The sequence below is a fragment of the Chenopodium quinoa genome, unplaced genomic scaffold (genome assembly GCF_001683475.1).
Source record: "Chenopodium quinoa cultivar QQ74 unplaced genomic scaffold, ASM168347v1, whole genome shotgun sequence".
Lineage (NCBI taxonomy): Eukaryota > Viridiplantae > Streptophyta > Magnoliopsida > Caryophyllales > Amaranthaceae > Chenopodium > Chenopodium quinoa.
The window spans coordinates 8,586,150-8,604,044 of NW_018743574.1; the positions used below are offsets into that span (position 1 = coordinate 8,586,150).

The 17,895-nt window shown below is 35.5% G+C and overlaps 2 protein-coding genes across 3 annotated transcripts; both read right to left on the reverse strand.

The window, feature by feature from the left end:
• Positions 1 to 1,468: 1,468 nt before the first annotated feature.
• On the reverse strand, positions 1,469 to 4,039 carry LOC110682552 (probable ubiquitin-conjugating enzyme E2 16). Its single transcript, XM_021858905.1, has 6 exons — positions 3,887 to 4,039; positions 3,645 to 3,748; positions 3,385 to 3,487; positions 3,213 to 3,276; positions 2,184 to 2,272; positions 1,469 to 1,987 (listed from the first exon to the last, which is right to left on the reverse strand). Exons 1-6 carry the CDS (start codon positions 3,914 to 3,916, stop codon positions 1,892 to 1,894), a joined length of 486 nt encoding a protein of 161 aa, XP_021714597.1. The 5' UTR covers positions 3,917 to 4,039; the 3' UTR covers positions 1,469 to 1,891.
• A 2,060-nt stretch (positions 4,040 to 6,099) lies between these two features.
• On the reverse strand, positions 6,100 to 17,096 carry LOC110682554 (D-2-hydroxyglutarate dehydrogenase, mitochondrial-like). 2 transcript variants are annotated; one of them, XM_021858908.1, is made up of 16 exons: positions 16,913 to 17,096; positions 15,627 to 15,976; positions 15,141 to 15,242; positions 14,174 to 14,221; positions 13,749 to 13,819; positions 13,217 to 13,335; positions 11,735 to 11,830; positions 11,474 to 11,583; positions 10,413 to 10,493; positions 9,340 to 9,440; positions 8,803 to 8,911; positions 8,152 to 8,257; positions 7,364 to 7,449; positions 7,154 to 7,279; positions 6,639 to 6,735; positions 6,100 to 6,552 (listed from the first exon to the last, which is right to left on the reverse strand). In XM_021858908.1, exons 1-15 carry the CDS (start codon positions 17,019 to 17,021, stop codon positions 6,640 to 6,642), a joined length of 1,710 nt encoding a protein of 569 aa, XP_021714600.1. In that variant the 5' UTR covers positions 17,022 to 17,096; the 3' UTR covers positions 6,100 to 6,552; position 6,639. The 2 variants fall into 2 exon arrangements, with proteins under 2 accessions (XP_021714600.1, XP_021714601.1); XM_021858909.1 differs by having other exon boundaries at positions 6,100 to 6,561.
• Between the last annotated feature and the right edge of the window lie 799 nt (positions 17,097 to 17,895).

The following is a 17,895-nucleotide window of genomic DNA, read 5'->3' on the forward strand; positions in this document are numbered from 1 at the left end:
TTCTTTGGATAATCTAGTAACATCAACGTTCAAACTAGGGCTGTTCATAACCGGGTACCCGGCTTTTCGGGTACCCGAAGAGGCGGGTACCCGCTGTTGCGGGTAGTCAAATGCTCGGCCCATGACCCGATCCGAGAAATCCGGGTACCCGAATTTATTAAAAATGAACCTGCAATTGAATAAAGCCATATACAGCAACAACAAAAATTGATTCTCATATACAAATCAAATAAAATCAAAATTCAACCAACAATTTCCATGAAATTGAGTAACAAATAATGACCTTTAGGATGCAAAATATAGAAATACTTTATACAAAACGACATTATCATCTTTCTCCATTTCATCCTACCATTCATCTCACTTGAACTTGAAATTACGTCATCTCGATTGTCGATTTCCGGCGACCCACACTTAAAACTTTGAGCGCACCATGGAGAAGCGGTGGTGGAGAAGTTCCGTTCATCAAAGAATCAATTTTCAGTTTCTATCCTCGCTTGTGTTCGTGTTGTTGGGTCGTCTGGTTTGGGGCTTTGAGGAAATAGAGATTGTGGCAGTGAGGGAGGGTAAAAGAGAGACAAAACCTAAATTTTTGTGGTATGGTTGCTGGAGAATTAGATAATTAGATAATTCAAGGTTGTGGTGGAGTGAGAGGTAAGAGTTTGTAATTCTGATAGTATGAGATGAGAAGTAGACAGTAGGTGTGCGGCGCAAGAGAAAATTATTGAGGTGGAGTGGAGAGACAGGAGAGTAAAGTCAGTTAACCTAGAGTAAAAATAATGGTTCGGGTAATTGTCAGGTACCCGCTTTACTCAACTCCGGCCCATTACCCGACCCGAAATAAAAGCTTTTTAGGGGGTCGGGTACCCGACCCGGAAAATGACAAAAATTCTAAAATTACCTGTCGGGTATTTTGCGGGTCAGCGGGTCGGGTATTTTGAACACCCCTAGTTCAAACAGACCAATCATCACATAATGGAGGATATCGACATAGCTAAAGATCGGACCAAAACGGGCAATGCACCTAAATGAATCTACTCGCATGATGTGTTACTACATGACCTCGGAACACTTACTATCCAAAGCGCCAAATACGTTCATGAAAAACTACCAAAATCATGGGCCTCAGCGCCAAATACGTTCATGAAAAACTACCAAAATCATGGGCCTCGGAGCAGAGACAGCTCCGACAATAGTAATTTAGCTATTACAATTCTCATACTTTGGGATCTGCTTGAGCAATAAAATGCGCACCAATAATTTGAGAGCTATATCTCCCAATATCAATGTCACATGCTGTTGTGTCTGGGAACTTTAGTTTGGACTTCAAATCTATCATTCACTATGCGTGACCCACAACAGTACCCAACGCATTTAGTGGGAGAGCCATGTTCCACTTTTGTTTTTTTTACCCTAATGAATGTGAAAGTACAGCAATCATAGTGTTATGATAAAACATACTGGAGTGTGAAGCCAAATAAACAACACTGAACATAAAGATGGTACGCAAAACATATTGCACTCCCTTGAGTACATATATGAGAAGATTACAATTCTCCTCTGTTCATATCCTTTTTTTTTGGGGTTTTTTTTTTTTTTTTGGGGGGGGGGGGGGTGTTGATGAGGAAGGGATTATTCGTATGAGCATACAATTCGAGTATTTGAGCAACCTCAAACCACCAATTGAAGACCCAACTTCAATCAACATCACACATTATGAAATAGTAGCAAGGTTTTATCCTATACAAAAAACAAAGCTTTCCTGATTTACTATGAAACAGGACAACTATTTATCTGGTTGCCAAGAAAGCTTTCTTTCATTATAATCTTAAAAGAGTTAGAAGACTAATCTGATGTCATGAACAAGTATGACAGAGATTTGTTTACATCTTCATACTTTGTCATCGTGAAACCACCACCTAGTCTCCTTCGGAGATCTTCCATTTCTACAGTTCTTCACATAGCGATCATTATCCTCGGGCCTTTCCTGCACGGTTAAAATTTGAAATTAGTAGATTTCTCTCATTGTAAGTTGCAGAGTTCAGATATAGACCAGAAAAGGAATTTAAAATAACAAATAGGATTCCAATCGGATGATCATTGCAGAAACATCATTAGGAGTAGCCTTCCTCTCTTCAATGATAGAAATATTACACAAGTACAAAGAGAAACAGATGACACACCTTCACTGTAGAACTTGATAGCATTGAGAGAATGCTAATGCAGATAGAACTCACTGTCATAGCCGGGGACCATGAGTCATACAGAATATCTGCAACGATAACCAAGCCATAATTATAAAATCTTAATAAAGTGCCATCAAGGAAGTAAATCCAAGTGTTAATAAACGGATTTTAAGGAAATCCAAGTGTTTAGATATGGATTTTAAGAAAATTTAATTAAGAGTTAAACAGAAGGAGCTAGTATGCAGCATGCCATTTTGAAAAATAATTAGCCCCCAGTCACAGATCTGATAACATCAGCAAATCAGCAAGATAAAAAAATTGTATTCTCAGAGCAACATATATAAGAAATTCCTCATTACTGAAAATTTCACCAGGTAACAGATAAAGGGACATGCCATGGGAGAAGCCATAGGATTATAGCTAAAATGTAATCAAGCAGATTATAGCTAAAGCCATAAGCGCAATAACTGCAAAATGATACTATGAAGCCATTCAAGTGAAAAGAACAATAAGATAAATGGATCAACCCACTTAATGAGACTCATAACCTAATCGAGTTGAATGACACATAATTAATCAAAGACCATCTTAACACAGAACATAACAGAATATGAACTCATAGCAAAGAAAAAAGGTTTAAAAGTTAAGGCTAATCCAGGTGATTACCTATTAAATTTGCAGCATAAAACATCAAATCTAAGTCTCGGTATGGAAAGAACCCCAGTACCAAGTATAAACTCGGTAGAGACAAATATAACACAGTGAGACGAATAAATTAAAGAGTGTTTCAACATAAAACAGCAAGTGATCACACACATGGTCAAGGGATAACTCTACTGAACTTATACCAATAACAGCCAAAGTTGAGATAAAATAAAGCCATTGATAAAACCCGACGAAGCTAGATCGTTCCGAAAACAATATAATGGGACATTCACGGCCATGAGTAGTACAAACAAGTACAAGAGTATGCAGGAATTACAAATGTAACAATTTTGATATTATAAGTGAAAATGAAGAGTTTACCTAAGCATATATGGCCATTACTGTATATGTGGGGATGGATTGGAGCCGGGGATAAAAAGATCACCTATACCAACAACAATTTTTTTAAAAAAATTACATATAATTGAAAAAATTTAAAAGAAAAGACAATTTAATATGAAAATCAACAAATTGAAAAGAATTAGAAAAAGACCTGAGGAGCTTCCATGGGGTAATGCTCAGGAAAATCAACTTGAAGTTGGTATATCTCATTAGCATACAGTGTTCCTGGTGCTCCATTCACTTCAATTATCCACCTTTTTTGTTTCATAATCCAATCAAATTTAGGGAAAATAAAAGAATACCCAGACCCCGAAATCATAAAAGGAATGATACCCAGAATTTAAATTTTGATCATTGGATCAAAACCCTAGAAAAAAAAAAACTGAAATTAAAATTGACACAAGGTAATACCTTTGAAGATTATCAGTGACTTTGTGCTTGAAACCAGTAGGAGGATTGAGCTGCCACTCAGCGAGTTCCTTTTGGAGTCTATTGCTTGCTATTTTGCTAAGTGTCTTAAACATCGAAAAAAAAAAAAAGTTTTTTTGCCAGATTAAAAATCCAATATAAATTAAAATTTACAGAAATTGAAATTGGGGAAATTTAAAATCGGATTATAAAAAGGAAGAAGAAGAAGAGAGAAGGAAAAAAACCTTTCGAGAGGTGGCGGAGGAGGTGGTCATCTTGGTTAGCAGCGATTGATTGAGAGAGAAAGGGTAAACGGAGGGGCAGAAAGAAAGGGAGAATTTCAATTGTCGGAGAAATATTATAAACTACAAAATGAAACGAAAGGACCAAGTATTTATTTGTCCCTAATTGTACTACTTGTATGTAATTATGGCCCGATATACGACAATTTGTATTATACTCTACTCCTATTGATTTTTCTTAATCAACTTGTATTTTAGTCAACAATTTTCTAATTTTTTTTTTTCTACCTTCAAAGAGCTAAGAGAATTCCCTTACTCCAAAGTATTTTTGTAGTTGGTGGGATTCGAACTTAATATTTCAAAGTCACAAAGTGAGTCCCCTCTTAAGCTTTGCTTGGTAGTCAATTCTTTGCTTGTAAAGCTAAAACTGTAAGTTTATTTTTCATATATATTGGTTTTTGTATCTCTATATACATAGATAAAGTTTATTCCATATATCACAATTCTGAAATCAGCTTTAAAAACGAAACAACATTAAAGGCTTAATGTTTATGTAATATCTTCCTTATGGTTCTCTGCCCATGGAAATTAGAATCGCATGTTAATTATTTATCTACATTCCTTTCGAATCTCTAAAGTCTAAGCACAAAACCAAGTCTATCTTATACATCTTGGAAAAAGGATCATGAACCAAAATTTAAGGTGTACACATACATCAGTTAGGACCTAACAATCCTTTAGCAGCCTCATCATTTTTTTCCCACCCTATAAGAGGTGTTTTCCACGTAATATGAACTTCATGATGTCTTCTATTATTTGAATTACCTTCAAGAATGTCATCTCCTAATACTCTCCCTCGAGAATCAAGACGCAATAAAAGGAAATCAAAAGATATGTTAATTCTTAATTAAACTATTGTAAATGTGACCTAATATACGATAATTTGTGTTATATTCGATCGATTTTCTTAAATAGTTCCTTTATTGATTGTTTAACCTTTCCTTTTACATACTAGATCCATTATAAATATTTCTTTATTTGTATATAGGCTAACTATTTTAAACTTCGTGTGATTAATTTTCATAAAATTACATTTATTCTTTATTTCATCATACGAATTGTAGACTTTATAAATTTTATTTTGTATACTTTTGGAGGTTGGGTGTCTCTCAATGTTATAAAAATTGCTTTGGGAATCATAATAGGCCTCTAAAGCCCCGAGAATGAGTTTGTCTCCATGATGACTTTTTCAAATGTATATTGTAGTAGTAGCCAAGAGGTACAAGGGATGATTTCAATTACCAACTATGCATTTGGAGGTCCTATTAGGGCCACATAATAGATAAAATTAAATAAATCAACACCCGTTTTTTTTGGTAAGGAGAAAATTAATTAAACCTCAACCCTAACGGTATCTTGGTCTAGTGTTTACGGGCTAAACACTTTGGAGTGTAGGGGAGAGTAAGGAAATCCTCAAATCCCTACCCCTATACACCCTCATTTGGTAGGATTTGAACTCCATACCTTTAAAATTTTAGGTAAAAAAAAAAAAACTTACCAAGTAGCCAATACTTCAATGGTATGTAAAATAAACCAATCATATTAACTTGTTGAAATATTTACAAAAATACCAAGTACGGAATAGCAAACTAAAAACATCGGCATCTATACTTGAAACAAATTTTAAATATTATCTTCAACCTAATGAGAGAAAGGAACTTGTCAAATCAGCAACTAGCATATGTCCACTTTATGCCCACTTCTATCTTAAATGCGAAATAGTGAAATACACATACCATCATATATATTCAAAATTCCAAATGCATAATATTATACCATGATATATTGATATGTATTAAAGAATATTCTAGGAATACATAAATTTGATACATTTAACATAATAACTCCACGAATACTAGTGCATGAAGAATAAGATATCAATCTAATCCCAACCTGGGATTCCAAGCACCAAATCCAGCCATAGACACAACTTGCTTTAGGTTCAAGTGATACGAAGGCTAAAGCATATATACTTCATACATGAGGAGCTTATTTGTCTAAGAAAGGAGAGAAGCTTTTTAGTTGTAGGAGAATAAATGTGAATCAGGGCAGCAAATTCACAGTCACGACTGAGAACTCTTCGGCAAGTAGCAAGTGTTTTACCAATAATCACTAACACTAATAACATGAACTTCAGTCCATCATCAAACCAGAAAGATCAAACTTACCCTACATTTTCAACAACACAAACTTATGATCTCTCAACATAGCAGTAACATAATAATCAGAGGTCACATAAATGGCAGGATCCTTAGCACAATACTCAGTAAGATAACTTTTCATTGAAGATGTAAAATAATAGTCAAGTGTGCCACATAGTGACTTTATGCAGTGACCAGTGAAGTAAACAGCTTAGCCTGATTTAGATTTGCTTCCCTGTGAAGTAGTGTCTTCAAGTTAGCAGTGACATATTTTGCATACAAGATTTACAGTAAGCAGGAATTTGATAACATTTGTTGAAGAAGTGGACTTCTCTGTATTATAGCTTTTGAATGTTGTTTAGGTTCTTATTGATATCAATTATCCTTTCTTCTGCTGGGTTGTGATATTCAGTAATATGGAAGATGTGGACTTCTCTCTATTATAACTTGCTAAGTTGTTCTTGTAGCCTGCATCAACTTCAAAAAAAAAGTCTTATTTTGAAGAATTGACGCCATGAGATTGATAAAATAAATTAGTTGAAACCATGCATTACCTTAGTTGTTGGCAATCAGACAATGTGGAAGAACTTTATAGGGATTAAGTATGCCATTCGGGTCCATTAACCTCTTGATAGAAACCATTAGTTGTACCTGTGTGAAATTTGCCAGAAAATTTAGACTCAAATAGGGAATATGATGTATGAGAAAGATAGGCAAGAAATGGGAGCATACAGTTGACATGAAAACATCCAACAGGTTTATCTGTCCTGTTTCAGTTACAATAAAATTCAAGTTTGCAGAATGGGTATCTTATCAACCACAATATCAAATGTATATCCCAGTGATATACATCCGTATCAGAAAAAAGCCATGATTCAATGCAAACTGTTAGTAGAAAATATACTGTGAACAAAAAAAAGAAAAGAGAGAAGACATGCAAGCTAGCTAAGGACCTGAAATTTGTAATGGAGAAACATTTTAACAGAACATTTTTTATCCAATTCTCCTTGGGGAGGGGGAGCAGCTTGCAAAAAAAAAAATTAATGCAAATGATAAAGTCAGCCATTACCACTTCAGGCGACTTGCTGTAGTAGAGTTTATTTGCTTTCATCAATCCAATCCCATGCTCAGCGCTGATACTCCCACGATGCTTAGATGTCCACTCATAGACAAAGGGCTCAATTTGTGCTAAAATCTGCAACACTCACACAGTCACACTTATTTGAGGAACAGTATTCAGCATGCTGTTCAACCCATCCCAAAAGATAGAAGAACTTACATCATCATCATACTGAGGAGATGTTATATTGAGGTGCAAGTTGCTGTCTCCCATGTGGCCATACCCCACAACTTTGGCAGGGTTACCTACAAACGTGGCCAAGCTAATGCTAAGACTGAAATCTGGGAGAGCTAGATTCCACATCTTACCAATTTGGTTAAACAAGAGAAACTCCAAATTTTGGTTTAATGACCACAACGAAGTGCAGATACATGACATTACTAAATTGGGCCAGCAATTAAATAATCCTTTTTGTTTTTTTATTTTCCCGTTTTCTCAATGTAATTTGTACCATATCTTCCACTCTTCCAGTTTAGTCAAAAATAATGATTCACATGGATATTGTACCTTTTCTTGAGCATCGTCATGGTTTTCACTGAAACCTACTTACACATAGGGTAATTCAAATTTTGAAAAACATGTCACCATAACATTGTAATTTAGACTTTCCAGATTATGAACACCCTGTCCCCCCCCCCCCCCAAACACAAAATATGGGTGGCAAACCTCACTCTAACCAAACTTCTCTCAGGTTGCTCCATACAGCTGTAAGTCATATACATTTTCTCCTCGCTTAAAGCATCATGATAGGCTGCTCATCCATCATAGAGAAAGGCCTCCCTATGAAAGAAATGCTTACTTATCCATAATTCCATATCTCCATCTGGTAATATGCTCACCTCTCCAGAAATGACACTAAATAATGAATCATAGTACCTAACCTAAGGCTAAAAGAAAACAAAGAAAAGCATGATACACCAAGATGCAAAGAAAACAGAGGGATTTACCTAGGCGTGCTCGCATTTCGTCAACAAGATCATACATTTTCTCCAAAGGTAAAGACAAATCATACTTGTATACAGCCCCAAACTTCATCAATGCTTCTGGTATACCCTGCAAATATAGTAAAAAAATCTGATTCTGCAAGCCCAATGAAATAAAAGAATATGAATAGCAAGATCCAACGACATATATAATGCAAGACACCCATAATACAAGGAAATAAGCAGAAATGGAAAAGGTTAGGTGGAAAATGCAATGAATTATGTACAAACACAATATGAGAACATATAAGCAAGTAGGCAAGAATTTTATGTACAAACACATTATGAGAACATATAAGCAAGTAGGCATGAATTTCAAGGCAACAAATAAGAGTTTTGAATACAACTAGCAAGGTTATGGCTTGTCCTTACACAATTTGTGACTCAATCTGCAGCATATGAAATCAGAATCTAAAATAGAAAGATGGATAGTTGTCATAATAGTGGGCAAGAATCCCAGAATTAGAAATAATGGACTCGTGAAGATAAATGTTAGCTATATGAATACACAATGGATTCCCTCTTAGAATTCATGATTTGTGGAAAAAGACATATAAAATGGGCAATCATCATTACATATTATGGGAAAAACAAAAGAAAGGTTAAGGTTGAAACCTCACGGATACGCCAAAATGAAGATACTTGATTAATGTCTTGAGCAACCACACCATCTAATATTAAACCACTTTCCATCAAGCCAAACAAGAACGTCTCAAGCCTCTCTCTGGATACATAACCATCATCCAATTTCAGATCTATGAATTACTAAACATTATTTATAACAATATCCTGTTGGCAACCAATAAAACAATATGTAAGCAAACTACACATCCTTTTCTTTCAAGTTAGCAAGATGGGCCTCAGTTAGGAGTCAGGCTAGAGAAAAAGGGAAGAGAGACCAGGTCAAACAGAAAACCTAGCAACAGAGATAGAGAGAGAGAGAGAGCCCCCTATGCTTGATACAGCACTTAGCTACTTGATCAAAGATAAATACACAAGTATATATGTGTTATAACTCTTATAAGTACCCCCAATCTAGACATTGTTGATGGAAGAGAAACACCAACATTAAAACATGCCAATTGTTGTGTGCCTTGTTAGAAACAAGACAGCAGCAAACCAACAACTGATTTAATAACTTCAGATACATACCTATCATAGGATTCATCACTCCCTGTGGTCTCAATCAGAACATAGAAGTTGTGCACTGCAGGAGGCAATGGATTTCTAACACCTTCTAGATTATTCAACACCTGTAACAGAATCAGCCAGGTCAGTCTGTATCTTATTGATGTTCATAGGAATTAGTCATCAAGGTAGAAATTAGTCATCAAATGCCTAACTGAATATTAATAAAAATGACAAACAAACTAGTGTATCCTCCAAAAAATAAAAAAAATAAAATAAAATTATAAAGAGACTAGAGAGACCTGAAGTTTTATATGGTTATATAGCAAAGCTAGAATAATATGATGAGAATGCCAGTAATCCAGTATGCCACAAAGGTAGAAATTAGTCATCGAAACCCTAACAGGATGTTTGAATGGGAAGGAAAGAATATAATAGATTGAACTTTTTTCATACTTTACTATAGCCGCTATAAGCAAGGACAGGAGTTAACTACAGTAGTATATTTGTCTCTGAAATAAGGGGAGTAGCAATATATGTGACAGAGTTATGCTTGTGCATCCAAAGAAAGTATTGAAGAAATTATTAGGAGAGTCATTTACAAGAGAGAAAGACACGTTCCCCATACAATTATTTTCTAGACATTCTGAAATGCCTAAAACTCGAATTAAAACAAGAAAACAAATTACCAAAACAAATAGAAACAATCATTGATGGTTTAACCACAGAATCCCCATGTTATACTTTAAAATAACAAAATTTTGTGGAAGCAATTGCAAGATATGTTATAATGTTAGGACATAGAATGTTTAAGTGACCAAAAATACCATCACAAGTTACGTTCTAGGCTTCTAGCACCTACAAATCAGTTAAAAAACTAAATGATTTAATTTCCAAATTTTCAAATTTAGCTATTTGAATAAAACTTAGACACCATAGACACAAATCAGTTTAACAAATCTTGCTTTATTTTAACAGAAGTTAGCAGTGCAGCCAGAGATGCAATTTTCAAAAATCAATTTTTCAGATATCAAGCATGTGTATGTGATTCACAGCAGAATGCAGCTTAAAACCATATCTATCAAGAAAAAGCTTACCACGTCCATTGCATGACTATCCAAGAACTCGAACGCTGATAAGACCTCTCCAAGTTTCCTTCTGGCTTTATATAAAAGTTTCTGTAAGAATTACATAGGAAAGATTAATTGGTTGAATTACTTTTTATCTCTATTAGGCATCCATGGTAACAGACTTTATTTTCTATAGACACGGGAAAATAAATAACCACCTCAGAGATTTGACTGGACCCAGAAGTTAAATGAATAAAGACAAGGTTCAAACCATCTTTAACTCAAATTTTTAGATTCCAGATAGAGTAATAACTACATGCCAGAAAACATACTCTTGAGTTTACAGTGTAGTAGGCGTGGGATGCAAGTTTCAAGGCACTATGTTTATACTAGATAGTATATGTAGTAGAAGACTCAAAATATATTAGTTGATCAAGTTAAGCAGATAAGTGCACAAAACAAATATGGTTTTCCATTCCATTCACCTTTCTGGGCAACAGATGAAATTTCCAGTTAGAGAATCCACACACTGAATCCTACAAGTTGGTTAACACTTGGTTTGGTTTGCTGAACAAGCAACACTCAAAGGAAACATTCTCACAAGCTATCATAACAGGTCTGCTCAATGTTGTGAAGCAAATGAAGATAAAAGATGAAAGTTGCATAACCCTTTAAATCTGTGATGGAGAGACAAAACATTCAATAACCCTTTGAATCTTCGATGGAGAGACAAAAACTCTTAACTCTGAATATAAGTTTATTTCTAAATTCTCCAGTTGTGTGGACCAATGGATCTCTTTATTTGTAGCCAAAAACAATACATTTTCTCACTCTCAATAGGATAAGGAAACATTTAAGTCTAGGACTAGATAATTAACTCAACTTGGAGTCCAAACTAAGCCTTTATTGAAAAGAAACACTCCACCAGGTTCCAAGCTACAGCATAAATCTATTCGGTGGCACCACTGGATACTGACTGTTCACAGTAAGAAAATTTCACTGTTCACTACTCAGACTTAAAATAAGAACACAACTTATGATCATACATAAATATGATAGGCATTACATGCTGGATACTAACAAGGTACCTGACAGCTGAGATAGTCTTTACATGCCAAAAAGGCAAGGTTAGTAGCAGACAGCTTTGGGGGAGTAAGAATGGAAACTTTAGTCACAATACCAAGTGATCCTTCACTTCCTGCAACCAGAGAAGCATATATACATTACTGTCGGGGGCAAAGATTGCATGTTATCATTCACTTACTTAAGACTTGCAAAAAAAAAAACAAAAAAACAAAAAACAAAAAAAAAAACAACAACAACAACAAAATCAAAGTTTAGTCACATACCTATAAACAAATGCTTCAAGTCATACCCAGTGTTATCTTTGCGTAAGGTACCCAGCATGTCCATCACAGTACCATCGGCTGAAACAGCTTCAAGGCCTACAGAAGAATTCTAATGTAACTGCTGTACTAGTAGCTGATAAAATCATTTCTGATGTCAAGATGAAAAAATGTAAGCAACCTAAAATTGAAAAAGCTTCTCATTAAACAGTGTATAAATTTTCTTTAACAACTTAAAACCCAATTGAGTAGTGGTGTGTCTAAAGAAATAACTTACACAAATATTGTACTCTACATATGTTTTCCTTGTTTATCTTGCATAAAGTCATATCGAGAAGGCTAGTCACATAATGCCACTTCAGTTCATCACGGTAGCTTACTCAAAAGAAATGACATACGAACAGCAATAGGGTAAGTGTACATGCACAGAGACGTATGATGATATGAGTATTGGTCTTCCATTTATAAATTACCAATGACAAACCTACTTCCCTGTGTGATATGGCATGTGCCTTTAGCCAACCAACATGTTTTTTGCCTTTTTGGCATTGGAATACTACCCGGCACTATAGATCTCCAAGCTATATCCAATGATGTGCCACTTCATACATAGAAGGTGGTTAGCAGCAATTAGAATTGGGCATTTTGCAAGGTACACCACATAATGTCTCTTGGTCTGCCACAGTTGCCAATGCTCTCATCCTTATCCATGCTTAGTTGTTGTCTACCAACATGCCAATGGCAGATATCAGGCAGTTACTTGGATAAGCCACACACTAAAGCAAACAGAGATGTCTCCTTAGGGGCATTGCTCCACAAAGTCCATGCTTTTCACAATAAACCAGAGTCAGCAGAATGTGGACCACGAATATATGTGGTCTACACGCACACAGGTGTAGCCTTGCCATCCATAGGCGAAGACCATGAAGCAGTACTGTCAACACAAGGCAACGAAGACACAAGCTATCACATGCATTAAGCTTAAAGAAAAATCAGTCTAGCCATGCACAAGGTTCCAATCCATCCTAGTCCTACCTAACGTTTGTCCTGAGTCAATCTTCCCATAATTCCCCACCTGTCTCTAGACTTAATCAGTCACTCTTTCTCACTTGTACACTAAGAACGCCAATAATTATTTCATCTAAGAGACGATCTAAGCATTTTTATTTCAGCTAAAAAAAAAAATTTGGAAGTTTCATCAGAGTAATAGTCTATGTCTAACCTCCATTTGAAGTTCATCATTCATTACAATGAAGAAAAACAAAGACAAGTATCCTATTTGATTTTCCATTTATCAGATATAGATCCAAGCAAACAATAAATATGTAGGCTTGAAACACCACTATTTTACATTTCTTTTGCTTATAGCTTAAATTTATGATTGTCATTTAAATAATTTTAAAACATCTGCAAAGGTATTACATGTTAACATAATTAATACATGGAAGTTGGGATAAGGGAAACCTAAATGCAAAGATACACTACCTAAAACATTTCCATGCAAAGATCCGTAACGAACCAAGCGTAAGCCACCAGCATTGGTAGAAACATTTCCACCTATCTGACAGCTTCCTTTGGCTCCCAAATCAAGAGGCATCACAAATCTAAAGAATAAAAAAATTCAGCATAAGTATTACATACAATAACATCTGAAATAGCACTGCAAAAAAAAAAAAAAAAAAAAAAAAAAAAAAAAAAAAAAAAAAAAAAACCTTGAAGTAAGGATTATACTACTTTTCTAAAGCTGTCACTATAGTATCACACAATCATACAAACTAATATACAATAGACATTTGGAAATGCAAGAAGAATAATGCAAGATAAAAGAGCACAAGTATTCATAAAAGAACAAGTTGATACAATATTTGAACACATAATAGAATAATAAAACCGAAATATCTTTCACAACCTCAAATTATCAAATTTCATATCGCACTCATTTTCATTGACCTAGTAGCACAGTTAGGCACTTAAGATACCATACATATGATTCACGAATTAACATAACAGAGATTACCCTTCATTGTCCAAAAAATATTCCAGATTTTCCAATATGCATCCTGCTTCGCAAACCAGTATACCACTGACCTAAAAAATACTACAAGTTTTTACAATTGGAAGTTGGAAGAATTACAAAAATGGAGCTAAAGTACTCTTATGACCTTATCTATTAATTCATTTTAGAAGGCATAATAAAGTTAATGAATAGCACAGGGTTACTCATCATCCATTGATAGAGGGAAAATAATAAATATGAAGAACAAAAGCTATAAGGTCTGTTAAGACTATATGCCCCTTTAACCCTTTTGCCACTAATTCCATAAAATCTATAAGAGTTCAAACAGTTACCTACAACTTTTGCTAGCATTCCTACATGATTTTTAGAGTAGTTAACTACTACTACATGATAGGCTAACTAGCTAAGTATGACAGAAGGCATACCTTATCGAAAGATATGATCTTGTTCATTTGACTCACGTTGACAATAACCTACAAAAGAAAAAGAAGGGAAGCAATCATTCCACATATTAAAGTTGATTTTTTATTCTTTACAGCTTAAAAAGACTAGCATACGTAGATATAAACTAACTCCTTTTTAAGGTCTCCAAGGGATGGTATCCAAGACCTTGATACATTATATTATATACTCCCTCCGTCCCATAATTTCGTGCCTGTATTCCTTTTTGGGTGTCCCAAAATGTTGTGCTTGTTTCTAAAAATAACCTATAATCATTACTTACTTTTTATTTAATTCCATACAAAATGCATATATACCCAAAAACTCATTACTTACTTTTTCTCTTTTTCATACAATATTCTTTACTTTTTATTATTCCCATACAATATTCTCTACTTTTTATATTTTCAATAGAATTTTCCTCTACTTCCACCATTCTCCTTAATCACCGTGTTTTTTGAGAAATAGGCACCAAATTATGGGACGGAGGGAGTATATATGGTTTCCCTTTATAGCTCCAGGCTCCATACAGACCAAAAACAGGGACTCAAGTACTAACTCTGCTCAGGACAGTTTAACAAAGTCCAGAAACACAGAGACAACTGTATAAATCATGTATTAACAGCTTAAACAGCATCATTATGAAATCAGAATTTGGTTCAATCAAGCTACAATCAACTGCTCAAATCTGCAGCACATATTACCAGGACTGGCACACCTAACAAAATTTTCTAACATTCGTTGCCAGTGGGATGTGAAAATGTTGTGTTTGACATAAAGCACACAGCCTACAAGTCAATACTTTGACAAAATGATGGATTAAACAAAATGATAACACAAAGGTAACATTTTCATATATTTTACAGCGTTTATTAAAAGAATAGTTCCTTGCCTCCTTGGCATAATTAAAAGGGTTAACATCCTAGTTCTTTAAAAAAAATATTAGTTTACCTCATCAAAGACAGGCACACTTCCACCAACAAGACCAGTATTACCCCCCTGAGGGACGATAGCCAAATGTCTAGAGTTGCAATATCTCATTATATGAGAAACCTGGAAAGTGAAACAAAATAGCATGAGTAGTATCATCATAATCCATTTCTCACAATAACCTGGAAAGCTGTTTGGGGCTTTGGGCATATATATGAGTCTTAAAGCTTCATTTTCTTATGAACTTAGTTATAATTTATTTGTATGGGTACAAAACAAAGAATCATAGTTTTACTTAAATGGTGAATAGTTTTATCTATAGAACCTAGCGTCCCACGGAGATTGAATCCTATTTCCATGTTTGACAATGAACCAGAACTATCCACAATCCACATTACAAGTAACACTGTGATGAGTAAATGATTCTTCTATGCCGAGACCATGATTCATAACATAGTTGCTTTCTTAAGTTGGCACTTGAATTAGACAAGAAAAATGGACAATTACCTCTTCAGTGGTCCTGGGTAGTAGCATAAGCTTGCTTGAGCCTTGGTACTTATGCATCCAATCTGAGTTTGCAGGCTGAAGCCTATCTGGGTCTTGTATTACATTGTTCTCCCCCAAAATACTCTTAAAGTAGGTGATATCCTTGGTATTTATTTCTGAGAATGATGCACTTCTCTCAAATGGTGCAGATCCATAAAATCTTACCGGAAGATTTGAGCTTCTCAGAAAAGTACCCTGATGAAGCACTCTGCGATCTATCAATATGTTGTGTAATTGCTGAAAACTCTGCCTCTGTTGTTCAGTGAATGAGCTTAATGATGTGAAACTTCTACCAAAGTTAAACATAGAGCCTGTAAAAGTTTGATGTTATCTTATGAAAGTGCATCCAAATTTTATTTATGCTAAGTGGAATGAATGATCCACCAAGGTACTACTACTATGAGTCTATGATGATACTTATCCACTAAAAACCCCACATCTTCATTATACAAAACCCCTACTAAGGTAGGAGCATCTTTTTCCCCTTGAGTGCGAAAAGAGCAACAACAACAAAGCCTTATGGACATGAATTGAAATTAAGAAAAGAGCAGCAATCATTAAAATTAAAACTGGTGTAGCATCAAACCATTTAGAAGATCAGCACTAAGCCATATTAGTAAAAGCCCGGAATCTTTTGGCTTGTTAGGCATTTCCCTAATCCTTGTCACATTCACAATGAAAGCAAGTACCATTGACAAAAAAAATTACTCCCTCCAATCCTCAATGCCTCTCTTTTTTATTTGTGGAATCAATTTGACTTCATGGACTCTCCTATCATGGATCACCCTCCATTTAACAAATATTGGTATACACTACACAGTACTCCATCCTTCGTATTAATTAATAAAGAATTTGACAAATACAACACCCAAAGTGGAGTTGTGGACAATGAAGGTCAACTTGCTTAATTGATCAAAAGTATCGAGGGTGAAACCCGAGACATGAAATCAAATCTCATCCACACCACTGCCTAACCATAAAACGCAGACCCTTGACCCTCTTCTTACCCGCCCTCTTTTTTTCCCTCTTTCCTCCAACAGTTGCTATTGTATTTAAACATCATAATTCCAAAAAATTAATTGAGTAAGCGATAATTAGAGAATAATCATAGTTATACTACTTGATTTCAGTTCAAAATTTGAATTATTTCAACAAAAATTGATTAACAAAATAGAATATCACAATTTTCAGCAATTCGAATAGCAATAGTAGGAAATAAAGCAAGGATCAATGGAGAGAGAAGAAACCTGAATCGGAGGATCGAGAGTTGGGAAGTAAAGAACGGTGATTGGAGGAAAGAGGCCTTGAAGAAGCACGCCATTGCCATAGCAGCGCGTAAGCTCGTCGTTTCTCCATTTTCTGTAACTTGTATTTTTAGCGTTGCGTTGATAAATGATAATGAAACACGGCACCTGTTCAGCTGCCTGCATCAGTCATATACTCATGGTTTTTTTAAAAAAAAAAAATAAAAAAATTTGACATCTGATATTAGGAAAAACACCTCGCTTTACCTTTGCTGTCGTTTTTTTTTTTTTTTTTTTTTTCTTTGCTACCACCTAAATCACACTTTGTTAAAAATAATTACTTGATGTCTTACATCGTTACTATTTCCGTTAATGGAGCTCAACTACCGTCCAGCCGCTATTCCTTCCTCAGCCACCACCCTTTTCCCCATCAACACTGCCTCGAAGGCTGAAACACATCTCTATCACCCCTCTCCCCTTTCCGGCCAGCCCATTCTCCTTGCCGCTGACCAGCTCCTCTGCCCCTACCCAAAGCCCCTATCCTTCCCACAAAACCCGAGAAAAATTCGTCATTAACCCCTAAAACCCCCAAATCGTTCCTCTCCCACCCTAAAAAAACCGAGCCGCTAGGGTTTCGGGGCTATGTGAGGAGTGATTAGGATGTTTCAAGTAGGAGATAGGTTTTCTAGGGTTTCGTGGGAGGAAAAGGGGTTTTGCGGTGGTGAATCGTGATTTAGGGGCCAAGGGAGAAGAGCGGTGTCGCATGAAGGAGTTTTTGGGGCGTTGTCGGGTTTAGAGGTGGTTAGGAGGGGGGAAATGGAGGTGGTGGGGTTCGCCGGTGTCAGGGGAACGTTTGGGCGCTGGCAAGGGAAGGGGGGAAGGTGTGTTGGTTGGGAATTTAATTTTTTAAGTTTTTGTTTAATTTTTAATAAATTAAAATATTATTTAATGAAATATTGGGTCCCACTTAACGAAACCTTAACGAC